Source organism: Nyctibius grandis, chromosome 1 (genome assembly GCF_013368605.1).
Source record: "Nyctibius grandis isolate bNycGra1 chromosome 1, bNycGra1.pri, whole genome shotgun sequence".
NCBI lineage: Eukaryota > Metazoa > Chordata > Aves > Nyctibiiformes > Nyctibiidae > Nyctibius > Nyctibius grandis.
In genome coordinates, this window is record NC_090658.1 from 20,399,647 (window position 1) to 20,423,463 (window position 23,817).

At 47.8% G+C, this 23,817-nt stretch overlaps 1 protein-coding gene across 1 annotated transcript in view; it reads right to left on the minus strand.

Annotated features, from left to right (window-relative positions):
* LOC137666684 (calpain-2 catalytic subunit) overlaps positions 1–17,413 on the minus strand; it is a 30,504-nt gene extending 13,091 nt beyond the window's left edge. Inside the window, exons 1-10 of the mRNA XM_068406856.1 lie at positions 17,177–17,413; positions 16,224–16,293; positions 7,637–7,755; positions 7,119–7,252; positions 6,093–6,261; positions 4,021–4,104; positions 2,004–2,089; positions 1,234–1,308; positions 871–1,031; positions 356–525 (exon numbers count right to left, since the gene is read on the minus strand). Coding sequence (XP_068262957.1) covers positions 356–525; positions 871–1,031; positions 1,234–1,308; positions 2,004–2,089; positions 4,021–4,104; positions 6,093–6,261; positions 7,119–7,252; positions 7,637–7,755; positions 16,224–16,293; positions 17,177–17,413 — 1,305 coding nt within the window. The remainder of the gene's footprint in view (positions 1–355; positions 526–870; positions 1,032–1,233; positions 1,309–2,003; positions 2,090–4,020; positions 4,105–6,092; positions 6,262–7,118; positions 7,253–7,636; positions 7,756–16,223; positions 16,294–17,176) is intronic.
* Positions 17,414–23,817: the final 6,404 nt, after the last annotated feature.

A 23,817-nucleotide genomic window follows, 5' to 3' on the forward strand; every position in this document is an offset into this window, starting at 1 on the left:
AATATTATACGTGGGAAGGGGGTTATCTCTGTGGGTTATCTGGTCCAACCCTCTACTCAAAGCAAGGCCAATATCAAAGTTAGACAAGGATACTCAGGACCTCATCCAGCCTAAGCCTGAGTATCTCCAGGAATGCAGATTTCACCATCTCTTTGGGTACCTGTCCCTGTGTGCTTGACCACTGTTTTGGTGGAGGATAATTTTCTAAACATCTGAGTGGACTTTTCCTTGCTGCAGCTGGTGTCCAACTCAACCCAACTGGGTTTTGGTAGAAAGCCCAGTCTGAGAATTGCACTACCTCATTTATAGGGCGAGTTTTCCTTTTCCTCCCATGCATCTGTACTGCCTTACTTGCCTCGTAAATCGCAAAGCCGATGGTGTGCATGTCCTCTCCCATCTTCCTCTGCTTCCGCCGGTGCTTCTGAATCAGGCCAATGATGAAAGTGCAGCCTCTCTCAGGATCATCAGGATCCTCATCTTCTTCCTCCAGCTTGATTAAATACTGTGGATTCGTCCAGAAAGTGTCTGGGAAGTGGATTTATGCAAACTGCTCAGAGGCTTCTTTGAAAGCAACTGTGCTGATATACACATGCCAGCTAGGACAGATGAGGCTCTGACTTCCAAAACCAGCTGCGAGAAGGAAAAACTAACACTCCCCCCGCAGCCTTTACAACCACAACTAGACCCTCATCAGGAAGCCACATTTCCCAAACCCTTGCACTCTTTGGACCTCAGTCCCGGATATCCCAGGTACATCCTCCTCCTCCTCAGGCCACCCCAAACCAACTCCCAGAAGCAGCTCCCAGAGAAAGTACAAGTGGACGAGTATAAAGGGTTTACTCCATCAGAGTGGTGACTGCCCGCTCTTACTTGGGTAATTCCTGCAGCCCCCTGCAGTGGCTCCTCGCCTCCAGTTCCCATCCAGCTTCAGCAGGCTCCACTTCTTGTACCTGTCGCTTGCCAGGGTGTCTGGAGTCAGGTTGCAGATCTCCAGGCGGGAGTAATGTCTCAAGAAGTCGTTGAACGCCATCCTGTGGGAGGCAATGCCACAGGCAGCGTCTCCTTAGGATAGACAATCACCTTGCCTATCCTCCCTGCTGCGATTTAGCACTAGGATTTGGGGTGAATTTGCTCACTCATCTTGGAGAATGTACTGGGAGAGGTTACTTTGAGTGAAAAAAGCACATGAGAAGACATTCCCTTCTGCCTGAATGGAAACCCAGCAGTACTTACCAAAATTCCCCATCTTCATGCCTCCTGGTCAGCTGCTCCCGCACCTCAGGGTCAACGCCGCTCCAGTTTGGGCAGCTGAAAGACAACCCCACATCAGCTATAGGGTACAGTAAAGGTTAAATCCTAAGGTAGCTGGTCTGGCACAACAATTTCATTTTCTTACAGCTCCACGCAATTGCAATACTCCACAATATCTCGCTGATAGCAGCTCCAGGGCTCTCAAACCACCACAGAATTAAAATACAGGGACGTGGGATATGTGATACCTCACTTCTTAAATATCCAAGGTAAGGATCATGAACAGTTTTATTTGCAGAAAGCGCTAATGTCTTGACTGAGACAGAGCTTTATTTTAGAAAAAGGAAGACCTAGAACAAATACTGCCCAGCCACAGAAATAAGTAAACTCCAGCTTTCATAGCTAACAACAGGAACGGATTTTTAAAGTCCTTTTAGAAAGTAAGTTTTCAGAAGCTCACCCCTGAACCTGGGCTGTTAAAGCAGAAACTAGAGAGAGGCTTGCAGGAACCACCAACCAAATCACTGCATCTTACATGAAGGCAGGTGTTTGTATGAAGGGCACCACATGCTGTGACACCTATGTGGGAGATGACAGTGGTGGGATGCTTCTTTTAAACAGCTCAGAGCGAACACCACATTGAGATGTGAGTTAAAGAGGAATCTGAGGTAGGGAGAAGCCAGGCGACAGCAGAAACATGATCATACCCCTCCAGTAAAAGCCTATGGGCAACGCGCCAGCCATCGACTCACTTGTCGTTCCATTTTCCGGTCCACTCCACTTCCCCCCAGGGATTTCGGATTCTGATCAGCTTCTGGACCGTTCCTCGGAAGTTCACCTGACAGGATTAGAAATGTATGCAGTTACCCAGGGACTCAGCACTGCATTCCCTTCCGCCTTTCCTATGGGAATTAAAGGACATGACAGAGTAAGTATCTCAGTGCTACACAAACACTAAAGTGTATATACACAAACACGCACTCATCTGGTCCAAAAACCAAGAAGTCAAACTGATTTTGAATGAGCTCCACGCACCCAAGCTTGTCCAGAGAAGGTTTACAGCATGCACAAATCAAAGCTCATGATAACCAAAATGTCTGTCTTGTGCCACTAAAAGCATCATCTCCGACATGATTTCAAGCAAAGGGAACGTAAAGCTGCTACAGGTCAGCCAAAAAGCAGGTGCAAGGGGATATTTCTCTAAAGTTGTCATCTATGTATAAGCTGCCTTTTCACATTCAAATGCTTTCCCCCCCCCTCCCTAAATATAAGATGAGCCTGTTACAAGAGATGAGATACTCAGTCTGGCCACAACCCCTTTAACCACATGAACGCCCCGCAGTGCAGCAGTGTCAGCCCCTCCTCGCACTGCGCCAAGGCCCTGGCTTGTTATTTGCTGATCTCGGGGCACAGTGAGGCCAGGACAAGCAAAGCTGTAGGAGTTCCAGTGGGAACACCCAGTATTTATGGGGAACACATGGCACTAACTTGAGGAAGGAGCTGGCACACCTCTAGAGCCCAAAGCTAAGAAAACTGCACAGAGCATCAGCAGTGCAGAGTCCAGAAATGATGCTCCGGTGCCCAAGATGAACTATCCTTACAAAGCCTGCATATATCTCCAAAGGAAAAGCCTGGCTAAATCATGTCCGTTCGTGAATTAAGATCAAACTCCCTCTTTGCTGCTTTTGCTGTGACAGGAGGACCAAATGCAAGGACATAAACCTGCCCATTAGCAGCATCCACCTCAGCACAGCGTGTCAGCGGCTCTCTACACCTCACTCTGAAGTTTCAGAAGTTATTTCAGAAACAATTACCAGTGAAGTAACTGAAACTCCATTACACACATGGAAGGACACCATGATCTGCTTCCTTTGTTTTCAGTTGTCTTACCCTGTCAGCCAGTCACCTACTCTTGGACAGGCACCTTGCATTTGAACACCATGCCCTGCCAAAAGGCACTGTTCAGCAGGCATTTAAGGGACGACAATATTTTATTTTTTGCTTGGCACATGTCTTTCGCACATCTTGCTGTGCGTTTAAGGTACAGTGCTGCCTGCTATACAGAAACGTGTTGAAGGGCCCCATCACCAGCAGAGGGTAGTGTACCCTCTGCACAGGGCTTCCTGCCACCCTGCTCACTGCAAAATAGCAATGCTTATGGAAAAAAAAGGGTCAAAACCCCAAGAAGTCAAGTTTGTGTTTATCTAAACCACAGGGTCTAGAGCAAAAGTCTTATGAGGAGCTGCTGAGGGAACTGGGGTTGTTTAGCTCAGAGAAAAGGAGGCTCAGGGGAGACCTTATCGCTCTCTACAACTACCCAAAAGGAGGCTGTAGCGAGGCGGGTGTCAGCCTCTTCTCCCAGGTAACAAGTGATAGGACGAGAGGAAATGGCCTCAGGTTGTGCCAGGGGAGGCTGAGATTGGCTATCAGGAAAAATTTCTTCACCAAAAGGGTTATCAAGCATTGGAACAGGCTGTCCAGGGAAGTAGTTGAGTCACCATCCCTGGAGGTGTTTAAAAGATGTGTAGATGTGGTACTTTTGTACATGGTTTAGTGGTGGACTTGGCGGTGCTCGGTTGATGGTTGAATTTGATGATCTTAATGGTCCTTTCCAACTAAAACAATTCTATGATTCTATGACTCAAACCTCATTCAGCAGAACAGGTGAGACTGGAGAATCTGCAACACTGAAGACGAATTTGCGGCTGCCATGGCCCAGGCCACGCACAAAGCTCGCTGCATTTTGCCCCTTTGGGGTGGTGCACCTACCTCCTCTGCCCCGGTGACCGAGTACGCGTGTCCCTTCACCAGCTTCTGGGAAGTGACTGCCTCTGTCTCTGCCGCACTGGTGATCTGGAGGAGCAAAGAAAGTCGGTGATTGTGGCTTCCTAAGTGGCAGGTGATCCAACTGAGCAAAACTTTCCCTTCTAACAGAGCTTTAGTCTCGCAGAGAGGTTGCATGGGTGGTTTAGCTGCTGCACAGAAGGAGAGAGATCTGTGTGCAGAGCAGGGAGAGGGGACAACAGCACGTGTGGTGGTGCTAGAGCCCCTGGAGCTCACATTCATGGCACAGGGTGCATGCCAGAAGCCCTACACTGCAGCAAAGCTCCCTCCTGGCTCCGAAACACTTGGTGCAGCGCACCCCCCTCGTACATCTCCAAATGCTGTACCAAGGGGGTACACATGATGAACTCCATGTTCCCAGGGGACCAGGAGGAACACAGGAGATGAGCAGCCTGAGGCTGCCCAGATGACATTAGGGATCACACCAAGGTCCAGCAAGCCCCAGTGCTTTTCTTCGAGATCAAAACACCCCCTTCAGCTCCACAGCAGGGTGGGAGGTTCCCCTTCCCTTCCCCAGCATTGCCACCCTAGGACCTGCCATGCAGGGGAGCAAGGGAAAAGGCTGCACTTTGGATGCCAGTCATACCTGAAGGCATGTCACCTCCTCACTTTTTCATGGCATTACAATACCCGGGCAGTCTGCCCTACAAACACTGCAGAGAAAAATCACTTCTTGCTAGAAAGTGACTGCTTGACATCTTGCCCTAAAGATGCCTAAACCTCTATGAAATGTATGTTTACCATTGCCTTCCCACCATTTCAGAGAGCATGTGATCTTTAAACAAGCATATTTGAAGGAAAAAAAAAAGTGTGGGATCAAGCAGGAAGATTCCTGCTGTCAAGTCATGCCCTGTTACTGCCTGCAGTGCACTCTCCATGTAATGCTTAACCTCTGCATCCCTATTTCTCTCACAGAACACAAGAAAAAATTTTACAGGATTTTTTTCAAAGGTTAAACTCACTAATAATTAGTTTACAATACAGAAAGTGTCAGCACTTAAACAAAGGGATATATTTACTTCCCCCCACCCCCGACAAGAGATTTGTATCATTCTGGGGCAAAAATCCAGATGTCAGATACTTATCTAAATGCAAACAAGTAAAACAGGCCTCGAAAGTGCTGCAAAGTCGCACGCTGACATTAACCAAGTACTTTTCCTGCTGTGAAGCTTCCCTCTCCCGTGACTCTGATTTAACTTAAAAAAATGGGAGGAAACACTTCAGTTTACGTTATGAACCAAGTTCTTGCAAACAGTTTACCACCCCTTTAGACATAACTAAGATGTAATCTCCTTTGGGAGCAAAGTGATTGATTGTCATAATAAAAACACTTAGACTCACTTCAGTGAGGCTAAAAGCGATGCTGAATCCTTGCAGGCAGGGCCAAAGCTCCTCTTTTCCTTCTGGTGCAGGTTCAGCTTTTGGCAACATGTTTTCCGATAAAGCCTTTTAAAGGCCTGACAACAATCCAAGCCTCCCTGCTTCAAGAACAGTGCCCAGATTTTTTGGGAACATTTTGGTACAATTTGTGTGACAAGCAGGCTATGGCAAGGATGGATGTTGCCACCTCTGAGCATCTGACTTGCAGCAGCCATTAGCAGCAGCTTTCTGTCCAAACCCACTCAGCCTGTACCAACCTGCTGCCAAGCTACAGGCTTTCTTAAGAACAAAGATGTAGATCAGGTCCCCTAATGAGTTTCTTGTATGGTTCATTACCACGAACCTATAAAACAGCCAAATTTGTAGGTCTCGAGGAAGAAAAACAAGGGAGGAAACTAACTCCTACACATGAACTAACAAAGTCTATGTTTCAGCCTATTTTGAGACATAGTCCCCCAGAAGACCACATGCCTGTGTCACACTCTTGGGTCAAAAGGAAAGCAGAGAACCAGAGGCAGAGGGGATCAACATCCTTTGTGCACCTCCTGCAGATGGAGCACAGGTCCATCTCCCAGCACACATAGTGATAGTGTCCAGCAATAAGCCTGCTAACTCACGTCAATGGAGCAGCCAAGGAGAGAGCCTTTCTGAAGTGCCTTCTGGATGATCTTGAAGAGGTTGGGTGGTGCATTCTGCAGCTCATACCATTCTGCAATTCCACCAGTAAAGTCCTCAAAGCCTTCAGTGGTGGTGCCACCGGAGAGAGATTCATATGAGCCGTTCAGCCTGCATGAGAGGACATACACAACAGTCAGGTTCCCTATTCTCTTCTGTTGGAGAGAGGCACTCAGTTGTGCCAACTGCCACAGCATTTCTGCTTTCACAGCACCACAGCAGCTATGAATGCACTCTCCCCTTCAGCTTCGCTTCTCACACCTCTGTACCGGGAAAGCCCAGCATAAGGTCTAATACGACCATTTATGGAGGTTGCACATTCAGTCATATCAATGACAAAAATCCTGGATGCTATTTGAAAAAATAAATACATTAAAAAAATCAAGACCAAACAATTTGCCTCTCTAGTTCCACATAGTCTTTCAATCCCTTTAACAATTATGGGTCTGATTTTCAGCTGATCTAAATGAGCTCCATTTCTTAAATCAATTGAAAATAGTAACGTTAGACAGCAGAATTACTCCCTGGCCATACCAAAACTAGACATTTGGATTTGAGCATCTTCACCTTGAACAGAGACCTGGACACAAGGACTAGTGTGCTTTGCATGCTGAAGCACTGCATCTGCAAGTCCTCACAGGTCTGTAGCCCACATGAAACTGAGCTTCCCAGGCCCCAGTGACAGGAGACGGCACTCTAGGAACAGCCTTGCCATGAGATGCAAGGGCTGTTTTTCTTGGCTAGCAGCAAAGCCAGTACCTTCGGCTACTTGTCTTAAGCACCTGTTGGCAAAGCTTTACTAAAGCAGCCACAGAAGCAGCCATACCCTAGAAGTTTTAAAGGGTAATAATTAGGCTGACATTTTAAATGCATAGTATCTGTGCAGTTGAGGATGCTATGGGGAGGCAGAGACACAAGGAGATGTGAGTGGGGTGAAAGCAGTCTCCCTTGCCCTGGCCTCGACTCACTTGGCGTAAGCCTTCTCCAGCAGCGCGCTCCAAAACTCACTGCCCTCCGCCGAGTGCACGAAGAGCAGCTCCCCATTCTTGGTGGGCAGCCTGTCGTCCACCACGACGTCCACCCACTCCCCGTACTGCCAGAACTGAAAAGAGAGCACAAACATCTGGTCACCACCCTGTACTGTGCTCTTGCGTTGGCAGGACGTTTATCTGCTAACACCGATTTCCTAGAGCAAAAGCAACCCCCCTCACAGCCAGCTTTGCCCACCCTGTACAGGGATGCACGTCCTCAGCCGGATCTGCCAATGGAGGAAGGGCCACAAAGACAGCCCCTGCTCCTGGCTCTTCGGTTTGCATTTGTCTTCTTTCCACCACCATCACCCTTCTTGGATGTCTCTGTTTTTCTGCCTGTCTCTTTGATATCCCTCAAAATGTTCCAGGAAACACCACACACATAGACATGGCCAGCCACACCAGCTCCTGGCTGACAGCACTAGGGGGAAGGCAAGAGCCTGTTTTCCACCTACCTGGAAGTGGAAAATTCCTGCATATTTATCCTGGAAGCTCTGGTCTTTGGGAACTACACGGGCCAGAATTTCTTCATTCAGGGTGAGAGAGGCAATAGCAGCCAAGAGCCAACAGTCCCCTGTAAAAAAAAAAGAAAGGAAAAAAAAAAAGGCACCATTCATGAATCAAACTTTAGTTTTCGTACTGCATAGGGATTGTGCATTATAACTGATAACCGCCTCAGCCGTGATGAGATGATCCCTCCCATCACTTTACCCCTAAGGCAGATCAAATGCATGTACACAAACACACGCCGTTTCCAGGCAAGTGTGGCGCTTCCTCGAGAATGGAGTAATAAAAAAAGTAGGCTTTTTATGATCTACTGGCACACTTATCACCCATGCTGTGACTATTTGAAAGAAACCTTAATATTCAATTGAGTGTCTAGAGGTTAGGAAGCAGCATGGGCAAGGGCAAAGGCAAAGAGCTGAGGCTGTGGGCACACGCAGGTACTCAGGGGTGCAGTTTCTCCTCAAAAGACCAGTGTGTTCTCAAGCATAGGCTGTTTTCCTTTTCCTCCTCCATGTCTAATAAATACCTGTTGACTTGCCATCTAGAGATATGTCCTAGGGATGAGCTCCCTTTAAGGTCTCTTGCCAGACTCCTACCAAATAGGAGCTTCTTTCACTTTACACATCTCTGGAGGCTCTTGCTAGAGGCCTCTCTGTTCGGTTCCACATCCAGGCACCAGAGAGTCAGGGAAGGCCTGAAGGCAGGCACTGTTCTCCAGTCCCACACACACCTCTTCACCCTTCCTGGGATGGAGCCAACATACACTGAGCCTGCATACCAGAGCCCCAGGGTCTGGGCTGTCTGCGTAGTATTTTTCCACACTATCTCCTACCAAGCAGAGGGAGGAGGAGACCACAACTACATAAACATTACCTCTATTTTTTTTTTAATTATTTTCAGAAACTAGTGTTACTTTAACAGAGTGGTTACCTTGCTGCTCAGCCATGAGCCTGCTGCAGCTCATTAGCAAGGTGATTAGAGATTTAAAGAACCAGCTGATCCCCTGCCTCCCACAACCCAACACAAAACTCCTTGTTACCATTACCAGATCTGCTGTTGCCTTGCTTTGTGAACTCAGGAAAGTCAGTATCACACATGAGATCCCACAGAGTCATCCTGCAGTGTGCATAGGATTGTAGGTTCAAGAGGCACGAACCAGTCACAGCTGCTGGCAAGTCAGAGGCCAGCAAAGCATCTGTCTCTGTACAGTCAGCTCTCTCCTTCAGGAAAAGGGTCGAAAGCTCACAGGTGAGAAGCTGAGGTTCAAATGGGTGGCTGGGAGAAAGTGTCAGGGAGCAGCAGCTCTTGATCACCCTCAAGCTCAACCCCAGCACCTCTCAGATAGCACAAGGAAGAACACAGGCAACCTGCAACTCCCTCCAGGCTGCCCATCGCTTTTTGCAGCTGATCCCCAGCAGCAGCTCTCTGAATGACATTTGTCCCATGGCCCTTTTCACGTCTCAAGAAAGGTGGAAGACATGGAATTCCAGAATAATTTCCAAACCTTACTATTTCATAACCTAGAGGGGAAGAACCAAACATAAAACCTTCCCTTCAGCTGTGTCTCTGGCTGCTTGTACCACAACAGGGAGATTGTCATGTCGGAGAAACTTTTCAAATAGGAGAGTCACCTTGCCATTCTCCTGTGACAGATTGTGAGGCGAGGAGGATGTTCCCCTCCCTCCTCCGCGACAGCACATCCATCTCACCCTGCAAAATGGCGGCTCTTCTTACAGCCTCCTTCGTAGCATTGAGACCCTCTTCCCCGGGATCGGCGCACCCTGTGATGCCGGGGTGCATGTGGAGGCACTGCCAAGCACAGCAAGTGTGCTTGCTGAGGAGGAGATTGGGGTCAGGAGATACTAAGAGACATTTTTAGCTGGGCTAATCTACAATTCACGGTATGATCCTCTGTCCCCCAGTCACGTGAGGGCTTTAGCAGTGACCCTTCACAGCAATCCTCCTGACAGAGAAGGATGTTAAAGAGCTCTGCAAACAGACCCTTTGGTCAAAAGGCAATAACAGGACTTCAGCCTCAGTTTAGCTTAGATCCGTGCTCTCCCATACACAGCCTACCCGCACAAAGTTATTTTTGTGTTTTTTCTTTGTCTTTCTTTGACCAAAGGAGTCGTCTTCAACCAAACCTGACAACACGGTAATCACTTGGGAGAGACTGCCTAGAGATCCCTTCTGTACCAAGGATCCCTGTTTTTATTAAGTCTCCAAAACAAGTAGTTTCTGAACAAAAGCCGGGGTTCTTCAAGTCCAAGGGACAACACCCTGCTAGAGAACAGCCCTGGCACTTTGACTGGGGCTCTTGTGGGGTCAGGCTGAATTAACACCATACCACCTCTGAATTAATATCATATTGTCTCCACTCCTTCCTCCCTAACTTGTTTTTCTCCCACTGGCACTCACCACACAGCAAGTCAATTCATTAACCCAGACAAAAAAGTCTGTCACCTTACTGAGTTAAAGGAGGTCACAGCTTGTGACAGGCCTCTTCTGGGTCAAGAGAGCAGGGGGTTGTTACGAGTAGAAATACTGCATGTCAGAGACATTGTGGGAGAAGGGAAGAGATGTAAATATACACATGCACCGGACCAGCACAGACCGCAGGAGAGCTGAGCACTCTCCATCAACACCCCAGCACTGCACATAAGTGAATAACCCTTGGCCTCTCACGCAAATATTCCTCTTCTAGCACCCAGGAGCCACTGGGTGTTTAAGACCACCAAAATACTAGAAGAAACAGGAAAAGAGCAGGGATCTTCATTCTCCCTGTAGTGCAGGAACAATCATTCACACCCGGGCAAAGTCAGCAAGCCTCAGTGAGACTTTTAACAAACAGCAATCTCAAAGCATCCTGAACAGTGGGAACAGGCACAAGACAAGTCACAAATATAGAAACTGACAGGTTAACCGGTCTTATCTCAGCACAGAAGCCAAATAACCGCTAACCTGCAGAGAGGTGCCTGTTCGAGCAGCAGAACAACCCCCCCACACACCCCACACTCTGCAAGGCTTTTACAGACAGACACGTGCAACTCAGAGGCGAAGTGAGTCTCTGGCACCTCAGACCTACGCCAGCTAGACTAAAGCCAGTACAGGTATGCTTACCTAGACTACTCGGATGCCTTCACATGGTTAGGCAGATCCAAGCTCTCATTCAGACTAAATTAGATAAACCCAGAAAGAGAGCAACTCAGCCCACTCAGCACAGCTGTGCTAGTCCTAAGGCACAGCTAGGTAAAACCATACAGTTCTTGTCCTCTACAACCAAGCTGCAGGCAGAGCTGACAGCACTTTATGCATGCTCTATCAGGTGGGTGGAAACAGCTGGAGGCATGTCCTACGCCCCTTGTTCGCAGTCAGCTGTGGAGGTGTTTTTCCTCTCTATTGCTCAACCTGCAGCATAAACCAGAGTTCACGTCGCACACCCTTACTCGACCAGGCAAACTCAACTGCTTCAAGAGACCCCCAGAGCATTGACATTGGTGTTACCACCCTCAGAAAAACCGTGCTGATTTAAATTAGTAGCAAGTCTGTCTCAGAGACCAGCTGTCCCACCACTCTTCCAAAGAAATATTAGCATTTCTGTTCCATAAACAAGACAGGGGCTGGGCAGGCAGAGAGCAGCACAGAAAGAGTAAGTGAACAACTTGACGTGACCACAGTAGCTCAGGAAGCCTTGGTCATGAAGCTGGTCAGGCATCTAGACTAAGAGCAAACACCCTTTAAAGCTATAATACATCTTTAAGTCAGGTTTCCCCTTGTCCTGGTTTGGACTAAAACAGAACCAATTGTCCTTTTAGCTGAAAGCAAAAATCACTAAGTCTCTTCTAAGTAACTGCACTTTCTGAAACTAACTGCATGTTTTGCAGGCAGTGTCTGCTTCTAACTGATAATGCTCGAAGTTTATAGTTATTACTGAGGTACTGGTAGGAACGGTGTGCAGAAAGGCTCTTGCTTAGACTTATTCCTAGAGAAACCAAGGTAAGAATAAAAGATAAGAAGCCCTGAAGTTCAAGGATGAGAAGCTCTCCCCAGAGAACCTCTAAGCCCATAAACAGAGTTTACAAAGAATTGCCTTTACTTTTAGCTGTCCAATCAAGGCATACATGAAAAGAAAGAAACAGCAGACTCTTGTTGTAAAACCTCTCTGTTGAACTTTATACTGGTTTCTAAGGAGAATTTGGAGTCCGACACACACAGATCTTACCTCAGACAACGCTGGGCAAGGTCTTCTTGAGGTTAAAAGGCAGATGCAGCATATGTGGGAGACGCATCGCCCTTTGGTTTCCACATTTAAAAGTGCTCAACAGTCAGGATATCACCTCTCTCTTTCTGAACAGTCATCACTAAAAGTAGACCTGATAATTCAAAGCCTGGATGAGAACAGATCTTGTGATTATACCTGGAGTTTTAGCCTGCACTAAGTAAGCCTGAGCAGGGTCTTTACTAAATAGCCTTAACTATAAGAACTGGTTCTTTTGTAAAGGTCTTGACAGTGACTTTGCTTTGCTAGAGAAGGAAAGTCCAAGATGAGGCTAAAAAGCAGGTTCTTTACATAAAGACGTTGAAAGGTCTACTAGCAAGGCTAGGTTAATCGTGGAGAATTTTTGTAAATGCACAATACAATAGGCAGAACAAAGTTACCAGAAAAGGGATATTATCAGGCTGTGAGTTTATTTCTATTAACAAGAAGTACTATTTTTTCTGTCATGCTTCCTTTTTGCTGCTATCAGTGTTTTACTTCTTATTTCTATATATCCATCTCTGCATTTACCTAATCGCCGGCTATAAACAAGAACGTTACAAAAGACATAATTGCAAGGCAAGCATAAATAAGGGCTTGAAATTTGCCATTCTGGAGAGCAAAGACAAGCAAAGCATCCCTGTGAAGCACCTGGAGGGCTGTAAGTGAAAGGCAGCTCCTCTGGTCACTGCACAGCCCATGTAAGAATATGGGGTCAAAGGCAAAATGCTAATCGCAGACATGTCATTATTTTAAAACACTCATAGCTATAGATTAACAACTACATCAATGGCTGAATGCATTTATATTAATAGCATGGGACTCAAGGAAGTTTTCTGGTTAGAAACACAAGGTTGTGGTCCCCCACTTACAGAACAGCGGTTGCCAGAGTGGGAAAACCATGCGTCTAATTTTCTAAATTCATCCTACTCAATTAATTATTTTCCCACACATTTTTATTTAAGGAGGAGACACCTGTGTCTAAGCAGCAGATGAGAGATACTGCGCTGTGTACGCCCCAGTGTTGTGATACCATGGTGACATCCCCTCCAAAGAAGGCGGTTAAGGGTGAATAAGCTTCCTCTCCTCAGAGGCTTTGGTTCCTCCCCTCCGCTGTAATGAGTCACCACATCCCATGTGCCGCGTTGAGCCAAATACCATCATTGACTTCAGATCTGATACTGCAAAACTAACTCCAAATACTCGCCTTTAAAAGTTTCTTCTTGTCTCTGTTTAGCCCACACCCAGGGCTAAACATAACCAGTTGTTCTATCACCCAATCTCCCCTCCCCAACCAACAAAGGGAACTGGGAAAAGGAGGGAGACTCATGGGTTGAAATTTAAACAGATTTAATGAAATAAGAAAACCAACGTCAATATTAATACAAAAGACACAAAATTATACTTAGCTTATAAAGTGGTGGCAAGTCCCTCCAGAGATAGTAGCCGTTGACAGGAGAGAAGAAGGAAAGAGCGAGAGGAGAGCAGAGCAAAGAGCCCCAGCAGCTTTCCCATTTACAGTGAACCTGTCGTGAATGTTATAGAATACACCTGTGGGCCAGCCTGGGTCAGCTGCCCTGGCTTTCACTGCTAATGGCCATGATCACTATACCACAGCTGGCCACAAACTGAAACAAAACATAACAGAAAATTGATTCTATAAATTTTATCCCCGCAAAACCAGGACACTTCTCAAAAGCAACAAAAACATAAAGAATAGTCCAAAGCCCAAGGGGCAGAACTTTGGTACCTTGAGAACCTAATAAATTGCTGCCTTGGTGAGGGGACAACCTTTTCTGTGTTGATGACCAGCTATGCCTTTTATGCATCGCAGTATCATACAGTCCAGGTCAAAACCAATGAAACAAATTTATCGGCTGCATCTGGCCCACAGACCAAAGACTCTTGGGCTAAAAGGAACATCTGTATCACTGCTCCTTAGCTGAGCTGTTCGGTCACACATCCCCTGCCAAGAAGCCCGTTGCAGCACTGATGGGAGCATGTGCTTTGGACTCCTCATCTGTCCCTGCGGCACTCTAAGATGTTCTGAATGGCTTAGCAATAGTGACGAAACTCCACATGGGCACAGGTCTCTGTGATCAAGCCTTTTGGGCGATAAATAGACTACAAAAGCAACATAATAAAAAGTACAGGCTTCCAAGAGCACGTCACATCTTCCAGTGCAATCTTTGTGACATCCTAAAATGTGATGGGACATCAGTATCTGCACACAAAATACAAGTAAATGGAAGCTTAAGCAAGTGTATCAATACAAATGTTGGTGTCAGATAAGGCAGTTGCAAAAAAAAAAAAAAAAAAAAAAAGCATTTGTACAGCACATCTGCTAGCCTCATTGTGTGAAAAAGCAGAGATTTAACACAGGCTCTTAGTAACTCAATGGCTACACACAGAAAAGATCAATAGCATCTAATTTTTCACCAACCACTAAACTGCCACACAGTACCAAAATCCTGCCCAGATTCATAACAAGATAGTGGGACGAGTCATAGCAGTACTTAGTCATGGTGAAAACAGTAACATAAACACGAACACTAACAACCTCCTATTCAAATACTGTTTCAGGGGATAAAATAATACAAGCTGTGAGTCAGTTCATATCCTTTGGTGGTACTGTATAACCTCATGAGAACATCTGACTGGTCCAAAGACATTTAAGACAGCAAACACTTTCATCAATTTAAAACAAGGCTTGGCACTAGCAACAGCAACTCCACAGCTTGAAAACTAAGTTACAAAACTTTCATTCCAGTGCTTGTGCTGCCACAACATCTGGATAGAAAAGCTGGAAGCCTGCAGACTGCAGAAAGCAACTAAGTGCTTTCAGAAGTGAGCATCTGTGTAAAATGCCAGCTGTTGAAACGGCATTACAAGAAACGCTAATTTCACGTTGAACAACTCCTTAGCTGCTAAGTTTCACAATAAAAAAAAAAAAAAAAAAAAAAAAAGAGGACGAATGTTTGGCACACGCGTCAAGCACTGGGACATGCTTTATGCCAAAGTAGTCATGGCGGGAGACAGGATATCAGGCAGAGAGAGAACACACGAAGGAAGCTGACCAACAGAAAGCTCATAGCTCGCTCTTCTGACATAGTAATGCTGGTGACATGCTGAGGACTTGTATTACCGTTAAAGTACCAGCCTGAATAACAAGCACAAAACGTGAAATAAGCTTCCCTATCCGTGATATTTTTGGACATGAAAACACAAATAGCAGCAGCAGAACTAGAAACTAAGAAGCTGCAACGTGGCTAATATTATGCTGCTGAAAAGCAAACAAACAGAACTTTGTTCCTTTGCCAATCCTGCTGCAAAAGCACAACACACGGCACGAATTAGTCATGTTTCCCTACACCGAGAGCTTTCCCTCAACCACGCTATCAGTATAATCTGAAACCCTCTCCCTACAGTTATGGAATAAATAGGAGCCCCACTGCTTCCACTTCAGCTTATTTCCTCTCGCATCCCCACAGCTGTCCTCACCAGTCTCCACGCTGCCTTCTGGGAGGAGAGGCACGGAGGCACTCGCCTAAAACCCCTTCTGGTGCGCAAGGCAGGAGAGAGGCTTTGAGACCAGGATAGCTGTGCACGCACAGCCAGGTGAAGCCACTCACTTCCCGCTCTCCCCTCGGGCTTCCCCGCTGTCCCCTGGGGCTCCTCCAAAGAAGCTGACCAAAGGGCTGCCATTGCACAAACTGAGTGGCAGCCACAGCAAAATCAGAGAGCTCATGGGCTGGCCCATCCCTCCCGAAACACCCCAGTTTCGTTTTCTTTGAGAGCTGGTAAGCAGTTGGGAATCCCTCCATATAATTTGTTTTCTCTGTGCTGCATCTTTCCAGGTTTCAGGGGGTCCCTCCTGCTCAGCAGCACTCTCTCCCACTGGGGAAAGAAATGCCCTGCTACACACACAACTGCTCTTCTAAGCAGACTGTTAGACGCAAAAGTCAGTCAGGCTGCTCTCAGGCACACGGCTGCAGACATGACCGGACACGGTAGCGATCAGAAAAGCCACCAGGAAAGTAGTCTCTGTCATCCCTGCTCGGTGCACACAGCAAGGCTGTGCTCAGCGGCCAAACACAGATGGCCTCTACCTGCAGCTATCGAGGAAAGGCAAGAAAGATCAGATTTGATATGAAGAGAGGTGGTAGGATGCAAGAGAACGTATTTACAGAGTGAATTACAGCCTAGTATAAACCCGGATGAAACATGTCCTGGGGCAGCACATACATGGAAAGCTCAGCTTTCTGCCTCCATCTTACCTAAGGCCCCTTGGCAGATGTCTGTGCGAGTGGCTCCGCCGGCTATGAACTGGGGGCTGGAACACAGCTCCTGGGAACAAAACAAGCCCTGCATTACATATATCTGCAGGTAAGGGAAGGAACAAGGCAAATTTAGACAAGCAAGTGACACAGCAGAACAACGCCACAGAGATGGAACAGGTCAGGAACGAGTGCGGGCACCAGACATGCTAAGCGCAGTGAGAAAGGGGGCTGGTGACCAAAGCTTGTGGGCAGCCATCTCACTTCACAGTACGTGCCAGGAGGTCCACTGCGTTTTTACACACACGCAAACACTGCTCCCCTATTACCTCCCTGCCACTGACCACGTCAGGGTCTTTCAGAGATGCCTAGACACCCTGGAGTCCCTCTGACCCGATGGCTCTCATGGCCAGACAGGGCTGCTTCGGTAGCCAGGGGCTTGTAAAGGACAGCTCCACATCGCAGTCAGCTCACCTCTCTGCTAAGGGAAAGAATTATCCAAAGTGACAGCCCCGAGCGCTACCCAAAGCAAGAGGTTTGTCTGCACGGGGAGCCCTGGATGGAGAGGCAAATGGCTTGCTGGGCGTTTGGTTTTCAGACAGAGCATGTCACCCTGCCAGGCCGGACACCGGGCGGAGGGACACCCCCAGCGCTCCGAGCCACCCCAGCCTCACAAAACGGGCGCACGGGGATTTTGCAGCCGCCTGGGGAGGCTGCGGAGCGGGTCTCAGCCCGGGGCCGCCCCGTGCCGCGCTCAGCATCAGCGCCCCGACCGGGTGCCGAGCAGCGGCCGGACAACCGCGCCTCCGGGTGGGCCGGGAGGGAGAAGGGGGGCCGCAAACAGCACACACACAAACCCTGCTGCATTACATCAAATCCGATTGAAGGGAGGCGGGCGGGGGGAAGAAAAGTCAGGTGATGCCCCCGGGACCCCCCCGCTGCCACCGCCTTACCGTGGGTCTGCGCCAGACGACGCCCTGCGTCTTGTAGGAGCCGGGCCCCAGCTCTCGGTAGCCGAGGGCGGTGGGGCCGGCGGGGAAGGAGGGGTCCTGGAAGAGCCGCCCCTCCTGCAGGCACTCCTGCCGCAGCGCCCCGAAGTGCTGGCCCAGGTAGGGGACGGCGTGGCCGTGCCGCCCCGCGCCCGCCGCCGCCGCCCGCTCCCTCGCCACCGCCGCCGCCATCCCCGCCATCCCCCTGCAGCTGCTGCCGCCGCCCCGCCCCGGCCCGGCCCCGCCCGGCCTGACATCCCCCCCCACCCCCGGCGGGTGTCACGAGTGCCGCCAGTGCTCAGCGCTGGGCAGACCCCAGCTTGCTCGAGTCCCTCTGCACCGGGAGGCACCCGCACCCCCTCCGAGTCACGGAAGAAGAAACCTCCCCCCTCCCCGGTCTCCATCTCTGTCCCCCGCGGACCCGAAGGGAAGTGCATCTCCTAAGCAGTCGGGCACCTCATCGGCTTCGTGCCTGTGCCAGCCCTGGCTCCTGTATCATCACACGTATTTGTCAATAAAAAAAATCAATGTTTCCTGCATAAAAAACAGAGGTATCATGTCCAAATCTGGAAGCTTAGAAAAAGCCAAAGGAAGGGAAAAATCTAATATGGCTCAAAAACTAACATGGTACGTGTATACCCTGTATTGTCGTCCTGTTACAATTTTGAACGCTGCACGCAACAGAAATCATTTACAGCTTGATTTGCTGGTGGTAACCAAAGCACGTGTTGCTGTCACTGCTGGCTTGAATCCATCCACACCCCCATGAGCAGCCCAAACCACCCGCAGCGAGTTCCCCCCAAACACGCACCCCTGCCGAGCAGTGCGGGAAGAGAAGTGTCTCCGTGCTGGCGGTGTGCTGCTGCCGAGGGTGGCTGAAATGCTGCTGCTGGCACCCGCGTAGTACAGCACCCCTCCAAGGGGGAATTCAAACCATTTGTTTCATATTTTAGGTCTGACTCAGGATGTGCTGGGCGCCAGGCAGCATTCCCCGGGCGGCAGCGCGGAGGCTGATAGCCCTTCGTGCTGCACCCGCCGCCTGTGCTGGCTGTCTGGTGGCCTCGGAGGGAGAGGCACCTCCTTTTGTGTGTCATATCCCAAGCCCTGGATGCACTGAATGCTTGTTTGGAGCCATCCTATCTGACTAAGATGAACATTATTGTTTGCAAAAAGGCCAAAGAACCATAAAATACCTGGCCGTCCCATTTGCTGAGATGTGGTGGAAAGTCTTCCTTCAAAATTATAAATCAGAGGTTTTTCTTCATTGCTGATATATGGTGCCTCGATGTGCCAGGAGATGCTGGCCATTTGCCTGGTGGCTTTGGACTTCAATCACTTATGATTCCTCTGCTTATACTCAGCACAGGTCCTGCTTACAGAGTTATGTGGGAAACCATTGCTATTAAATAGAAAAACAAGGTAGGCGTTGCCCATTCAAGTAGACACACAGTATAGATGAGGAGGCCCCCAAATTCTTTTTGAAGCTAGATATGAGAGTGGTATGAGCTGCACCAGCCAACAACATCTGCATAGATCATGGCCATGCAAGGGAGCAGTCCTGATGCTGCCTGTGAGGTTGTCCAAACCTGGCAGGTGCAGACCAACTTCACTCTGCTTTGAAGGTGTCAGAGTGGGTCAGAGGGGCTCTCTTAATGAAGAGAATAACGGTGTTTTTAGCTGAATATTGAGGCACATGGGAAATCAGTCACATGTGGAGAACTGGAAGTGAATCAAGTAATGTTACCTGCCCTAAGTGCTCTCTGAACAGTGCCAGTACATGCTGTGTGCACTCAATTACCGGTACACCATTAGCTAAGGTCTCCAGCACGGCTGTGCTGAAGCTTTAGCAGGACCCAGTATGACAGCAGAGGATGGTTTTGCTCGACTGCTTCGATTCATTAAGCACTGCTGAATTATCTTGCAGGCAAGAAGGTCATCTACTGAACCGGGAGAGTAAGATACATCAGCACCTCACCACTTGGGAGTTCAACTCGCAACGAGCTGTGTTGCATCCTAACCTGACAGATCCGGTAGCTGTAGAGCTGCTCAAAAGGCGTTTGTTTGGCTCCACGCAGTGGTTCAAATCTGTACAGCTGCCACAGATCAGACCTCTGATTTTTCAAGAGTCGCAGTAAAAGGAAACCAGTGTCAGTTTAAAGCAGTGGTTTTCACTGGCCCACAAAACCGGTTTTGGTTTGTGAACTCCTCTAGCCACTTTCCAGTAGATGCAGAAGTTGAAACTGGGTTAAAGTTTGTCGTATAATCGCTTTGCTTTTCTTAGTCATCTCCCCTACGTCCCATAGATGATATTCACAGACCACTCAAGGGTCTGCTGGCAGCGTGCTGACAGCTTCCCCTTGGACAATGATCAAGAAGATCAAGTGTGTACAAGCATGTTATACGGCCTCTCTGTGCAGTCAGAGTTATCAGAGTTTTCTTAGAGTCTCTGCAGTGGGACGGGAGTTGAGACAGAGCCAAATAGGGAACAGAAGGGAGCAAAGCCAGAAGGAAAGTGAGCCAGCAAGGATTCAAGCAGGCAGTGGGAGAGGTACCTGGGACAATGCAGAGAAGACATATATTTGCCACCATGGCTTGTTAGAGTGGTCCCAAACATATAGAAGGTGTTCTGTCCCAGGTGGTTTGATGAGAGACAAGGAAATGTTCGTGTAATCCAGGATTTCACTTATTATACGGGAAGTTGGCTGTACCATCAACCATCTGATCGGCCTACCCACGAAGTCTTCTGCAGCCAGGTAAGTCAACAAGTCAGCCACTTCCAGCCTAGCAGCAGATGTAGATGTGAGTCCACAGTTAGAGGGAAGGAAGTTCTTTTGAGCACTACACAAGCCAGTCCCTTGGTCTTCTACATACCCACACAATATGCCTGTTTTCTTTAAAGAAAGGGGTGATTTCTGCTTGACTGTGAGACCAGTGTAATGCTCCTAGGTACAATAGCATCCCCAAGAGTAGTTACCACTAGTGTCCCCCCTAAAGCTTTAGAAAGAAAAAGAAATTTGACTTTTTCTTAAGCTCTCTGCACACCTGCAGCTCTTCAAAAAAGTCACTAACTCTCACATTTCTCAAGTAAAGCGGTTTCAGCTGTTGCTGCAGCAGCTCAAGCTGGTTGCTGATGAGCAGCTGTCTCTTGCAGCCTGGAGCCTCACATAAGCTTCTCCTTCCCTATGCCCACGCTCAGCAGTTGTGAGCAACTCAGTGCTGTTCTGCCTCATGGCTCTTGCTCCTTTGCCCTCCACTATACACAGATATTGGGGGGATGAAGGGGAGGTAATTGGCCAACTGCCTAGGAAGGGGGAAATGGGGCCACACACCTGCTGAGCTCCTGCTCTCCTCCCCAGGAGCTGCCTTGTCCTCACCAGGATGAGGGTGGCTTCCCAGAGCAGGAGGCTTGCAGCAGCAGTGGTGTTTCACAACGAATGCAACTGTTTTCCCCTCTGGAGCTGGGATCTCTAGGGGGACTGAGGTTTCCTCATCAGCACAAGACTGGCTGCAGCCCTGGCCAAAGCAGTAAGAGGTGGCAGCAAGACCTGGGTCATCTTGTGAAATGCAGCTGATCTTCCCAGCTCCTTACACCCCTGGGTCAGCCTGGTCATGTTACAGAGCTTCACACCTGAGGTGCAGGCGTTACTGCTTCAGCACATCATCTTCCTCCGTCTCATCCTAAGACACTCATAGCTTTCTGGCTTTTATAAGAAAAAAAAGAACAAGGTCACTGCTAATTTCAGATGCGTTTCCCTGTGAGGAACCCACTAGGCTGCAGCTTGTAGCATCTCCTCCCTCCACAAACATTTAGGTGAAATATTGCAACCTCTAAATGAATGGTCTTACAGACAAACATTTAGGACCTTTCATAGCTTGCACTAATCTGCCTATTAATAGTCACTCCATTTTCACAGAACTAGGATGGGTAGGAGCCCATACATCTAGAACGGGAGAAGGCAAGCTCTCTAAATCAAGCTAATCCCTTTTCACGCCGTGGGATCTACAATACGGCTAAGCAGATTTAATTCTCATTAGCAAAGTGCTGCAGTACAGGAGAGCCATTTCATTTCCCTCTAATGTACTACAGCGGAAAAATGTATCTAGAACTGCTAGATAACTGACAGTTATTTTATTCTAAAGATTTCCACGGGTATGGGACAGTTTTGATTTAATGGAATTTGCCGAGTCGTCTTTGAAATGAAGATGATGCGCTTTCCTGATTTATTTAGTTCTTCCCCATTTCTCTCACCCTCCTGCTATCATCAAGAAAGGGAGAGAGGGGAGGGAAAGCAGGATGAGCCAGGCAAAAACATGCAGATCACAGAAGGAACATAAATCAGAATACTGTTTAAATTTTTTTTTGTGGTTGCTGTTTTCCTAGGGGTTAGTGCCACTTCAGCAGCAGTTTTTGAGAGTCACAGAGAACCTGAAAACTTTTTTCCTCTGTAATATAACTGTCAGTTGTTGCTGTAGTCAACTATACAATCATCATCTTTTCCTCTTCCTTATAACCTCTAGATGGTGCTTGTGTATCACTTTCTACACAAAATAAATCATGCTGCTTCTAATCAAGCTTGGAAATGGATTTGAAGTACTGTCCTACAGATCACTGGGAGCAGAGGGTTGTGGTGGACACGCTGGGTGGTTACCTGGTCCAGGCCTCCGTCAGATAAAATGGTTGTCCTCAGCCTCTTCCCAATTGTGAGATACAGGACAGAAAAGATCCTAGGGCACAGTTTACTGGAATTTATGAAGATTAAAATCTGATTGTATTTCATCTGTACCACACCTTGACACACTGATGATGCACAAGGGTTCACTCTTTCTGTGCCCACTCGTGTTTGGTGGCAACCGGAGTTACAAAGCACACAGCATATCAAGTGTATATCTAAAAAAGTATGTGGGAAACAAAAGATTCCTGATCAAAATGGCATTTCCCAAATGTCGGAGCACCATGCTTGTCCATGAACAACGTTGCCAAAGCTTGCAACAAAGCTTGCAAACGTTGCTTACAGCTATCACAGCAAGATGGGAGCGTGCCTCTGGGCCACAGGAACAGAGGAAATTTCAGTGTAAGAGGCTGGTACAGGGAGGGAAAGGAACAAGTATTCTGACTCATGAGCAGAGAAAGTGGGTACCTCTGAATGGGTCTGTTTGTCAGGGGAAAAAATCAATCCTGGAAAGAAAAAACCCTCTCCTCAACTCTTTGTTATTCCACCCTTCACTCTGATTCAGTACACAGACATACCTAGAAGTACTAAAACGTAACAGAGATTAAATTCTGGCCATCCTTCTCCTTTACTCAGTTTCAACAGTATTAATCCAATTTTTGCATAACTAGTATAAACATTCCCTCAGCCCAGCCTTCTCTACCTATGCCCACCTGGAACCGATCAAGTAATTTCATTTCCTCCTTTGCATTCACCTTCTTCAAATATTTGCAGACAAGCAACCTGGCTAGCCTCTGTTTGGACTCCTTATCTCAACAGGTTTTGGTCCTTAAAAATTCTGTCTTCCCTTCCCACACCTCCTGTCTAAACTTATCAAGGGGTAGTCAGCAAACACACTCTTTGGCAAACAGACTTACTGTTTACCCAGCTCTCAGCTGGACACGCACTGGGCTTTGCTGGGGAAACCTGGCCATTAAATAGGAAGACAGTGGAGAGCAGCTGTGCTCCATTGAAAATTGCTCCTGCTTTGGTTCTTGAACCTACAGACATTTGCAGCCACCTTGTCAGGAAGGAGTGTACCCTTGTGTCAGTACAAAACGGGTGGAAGCTTGGAGTTTTTCCACTACAAGAACAGGGACCACTATTTCTTAAGGTCTAAAAAGCCTTCTGCACCCAAGGCTTGCTTTCCTTTTTTTTGGCTTGTAAACATTTTATATGCAGAAATTACCACCAAAAGACTGTAAATATGATGGCTAACTTTTCACCAGCTGAGATGCGACCCTGTTTTTATAGATGGGGAAGGTACAGTGACTGTTGCCCAGGGTCACACTGGGGATGGGAAGCAGGGGTTACCAGCTTGCCTCCTATCTGGTGATATAATTTTCCCCTTTTGGCCTGGGGTCATGCTCCTGGATTGTATCCTTGCCCTTTGCAGGTCATACAGCCAAGTGGCCATCTCTGTCTCTGTCAAGTTCATGTCTTTTTTTGCTAATAAATCAACTCATAAAATCAAACTGCTTTGTGAATACCAAAGACAATTTTATTTTTTTTTAATGATCACTTAAGTGGGTTCAACTTTTCAACATTTTCCTGGCTTTAAAACTCACTAACATCTCCACAGCCATATAAGCTGTAGCAATAGATATCCAGCCCTAGCTTTTGTGGTTGCTCAACCCTCCAACAGAATAGAGCCCAATCTCAGAAGGAAGAAAAGGAGTTTTAAACCATCTTCATCGTGAGACTCCACCTGGAGTACTGCGTTCAGGTCCGGGGCCCCCAACAGAAGAGGGACATGGAGCTGTTGGAACGAGTCCAGAGGAGGGCCACAAAGATGATCAGAGGGCTGGAGCACCTCTCCTATGAAGACAGGCTGAGAGAGTTGGGGTCTTCAGCCTGGAGAAGAGAAGGCTCTGGGGAGACCTTATAGCAGCCTTC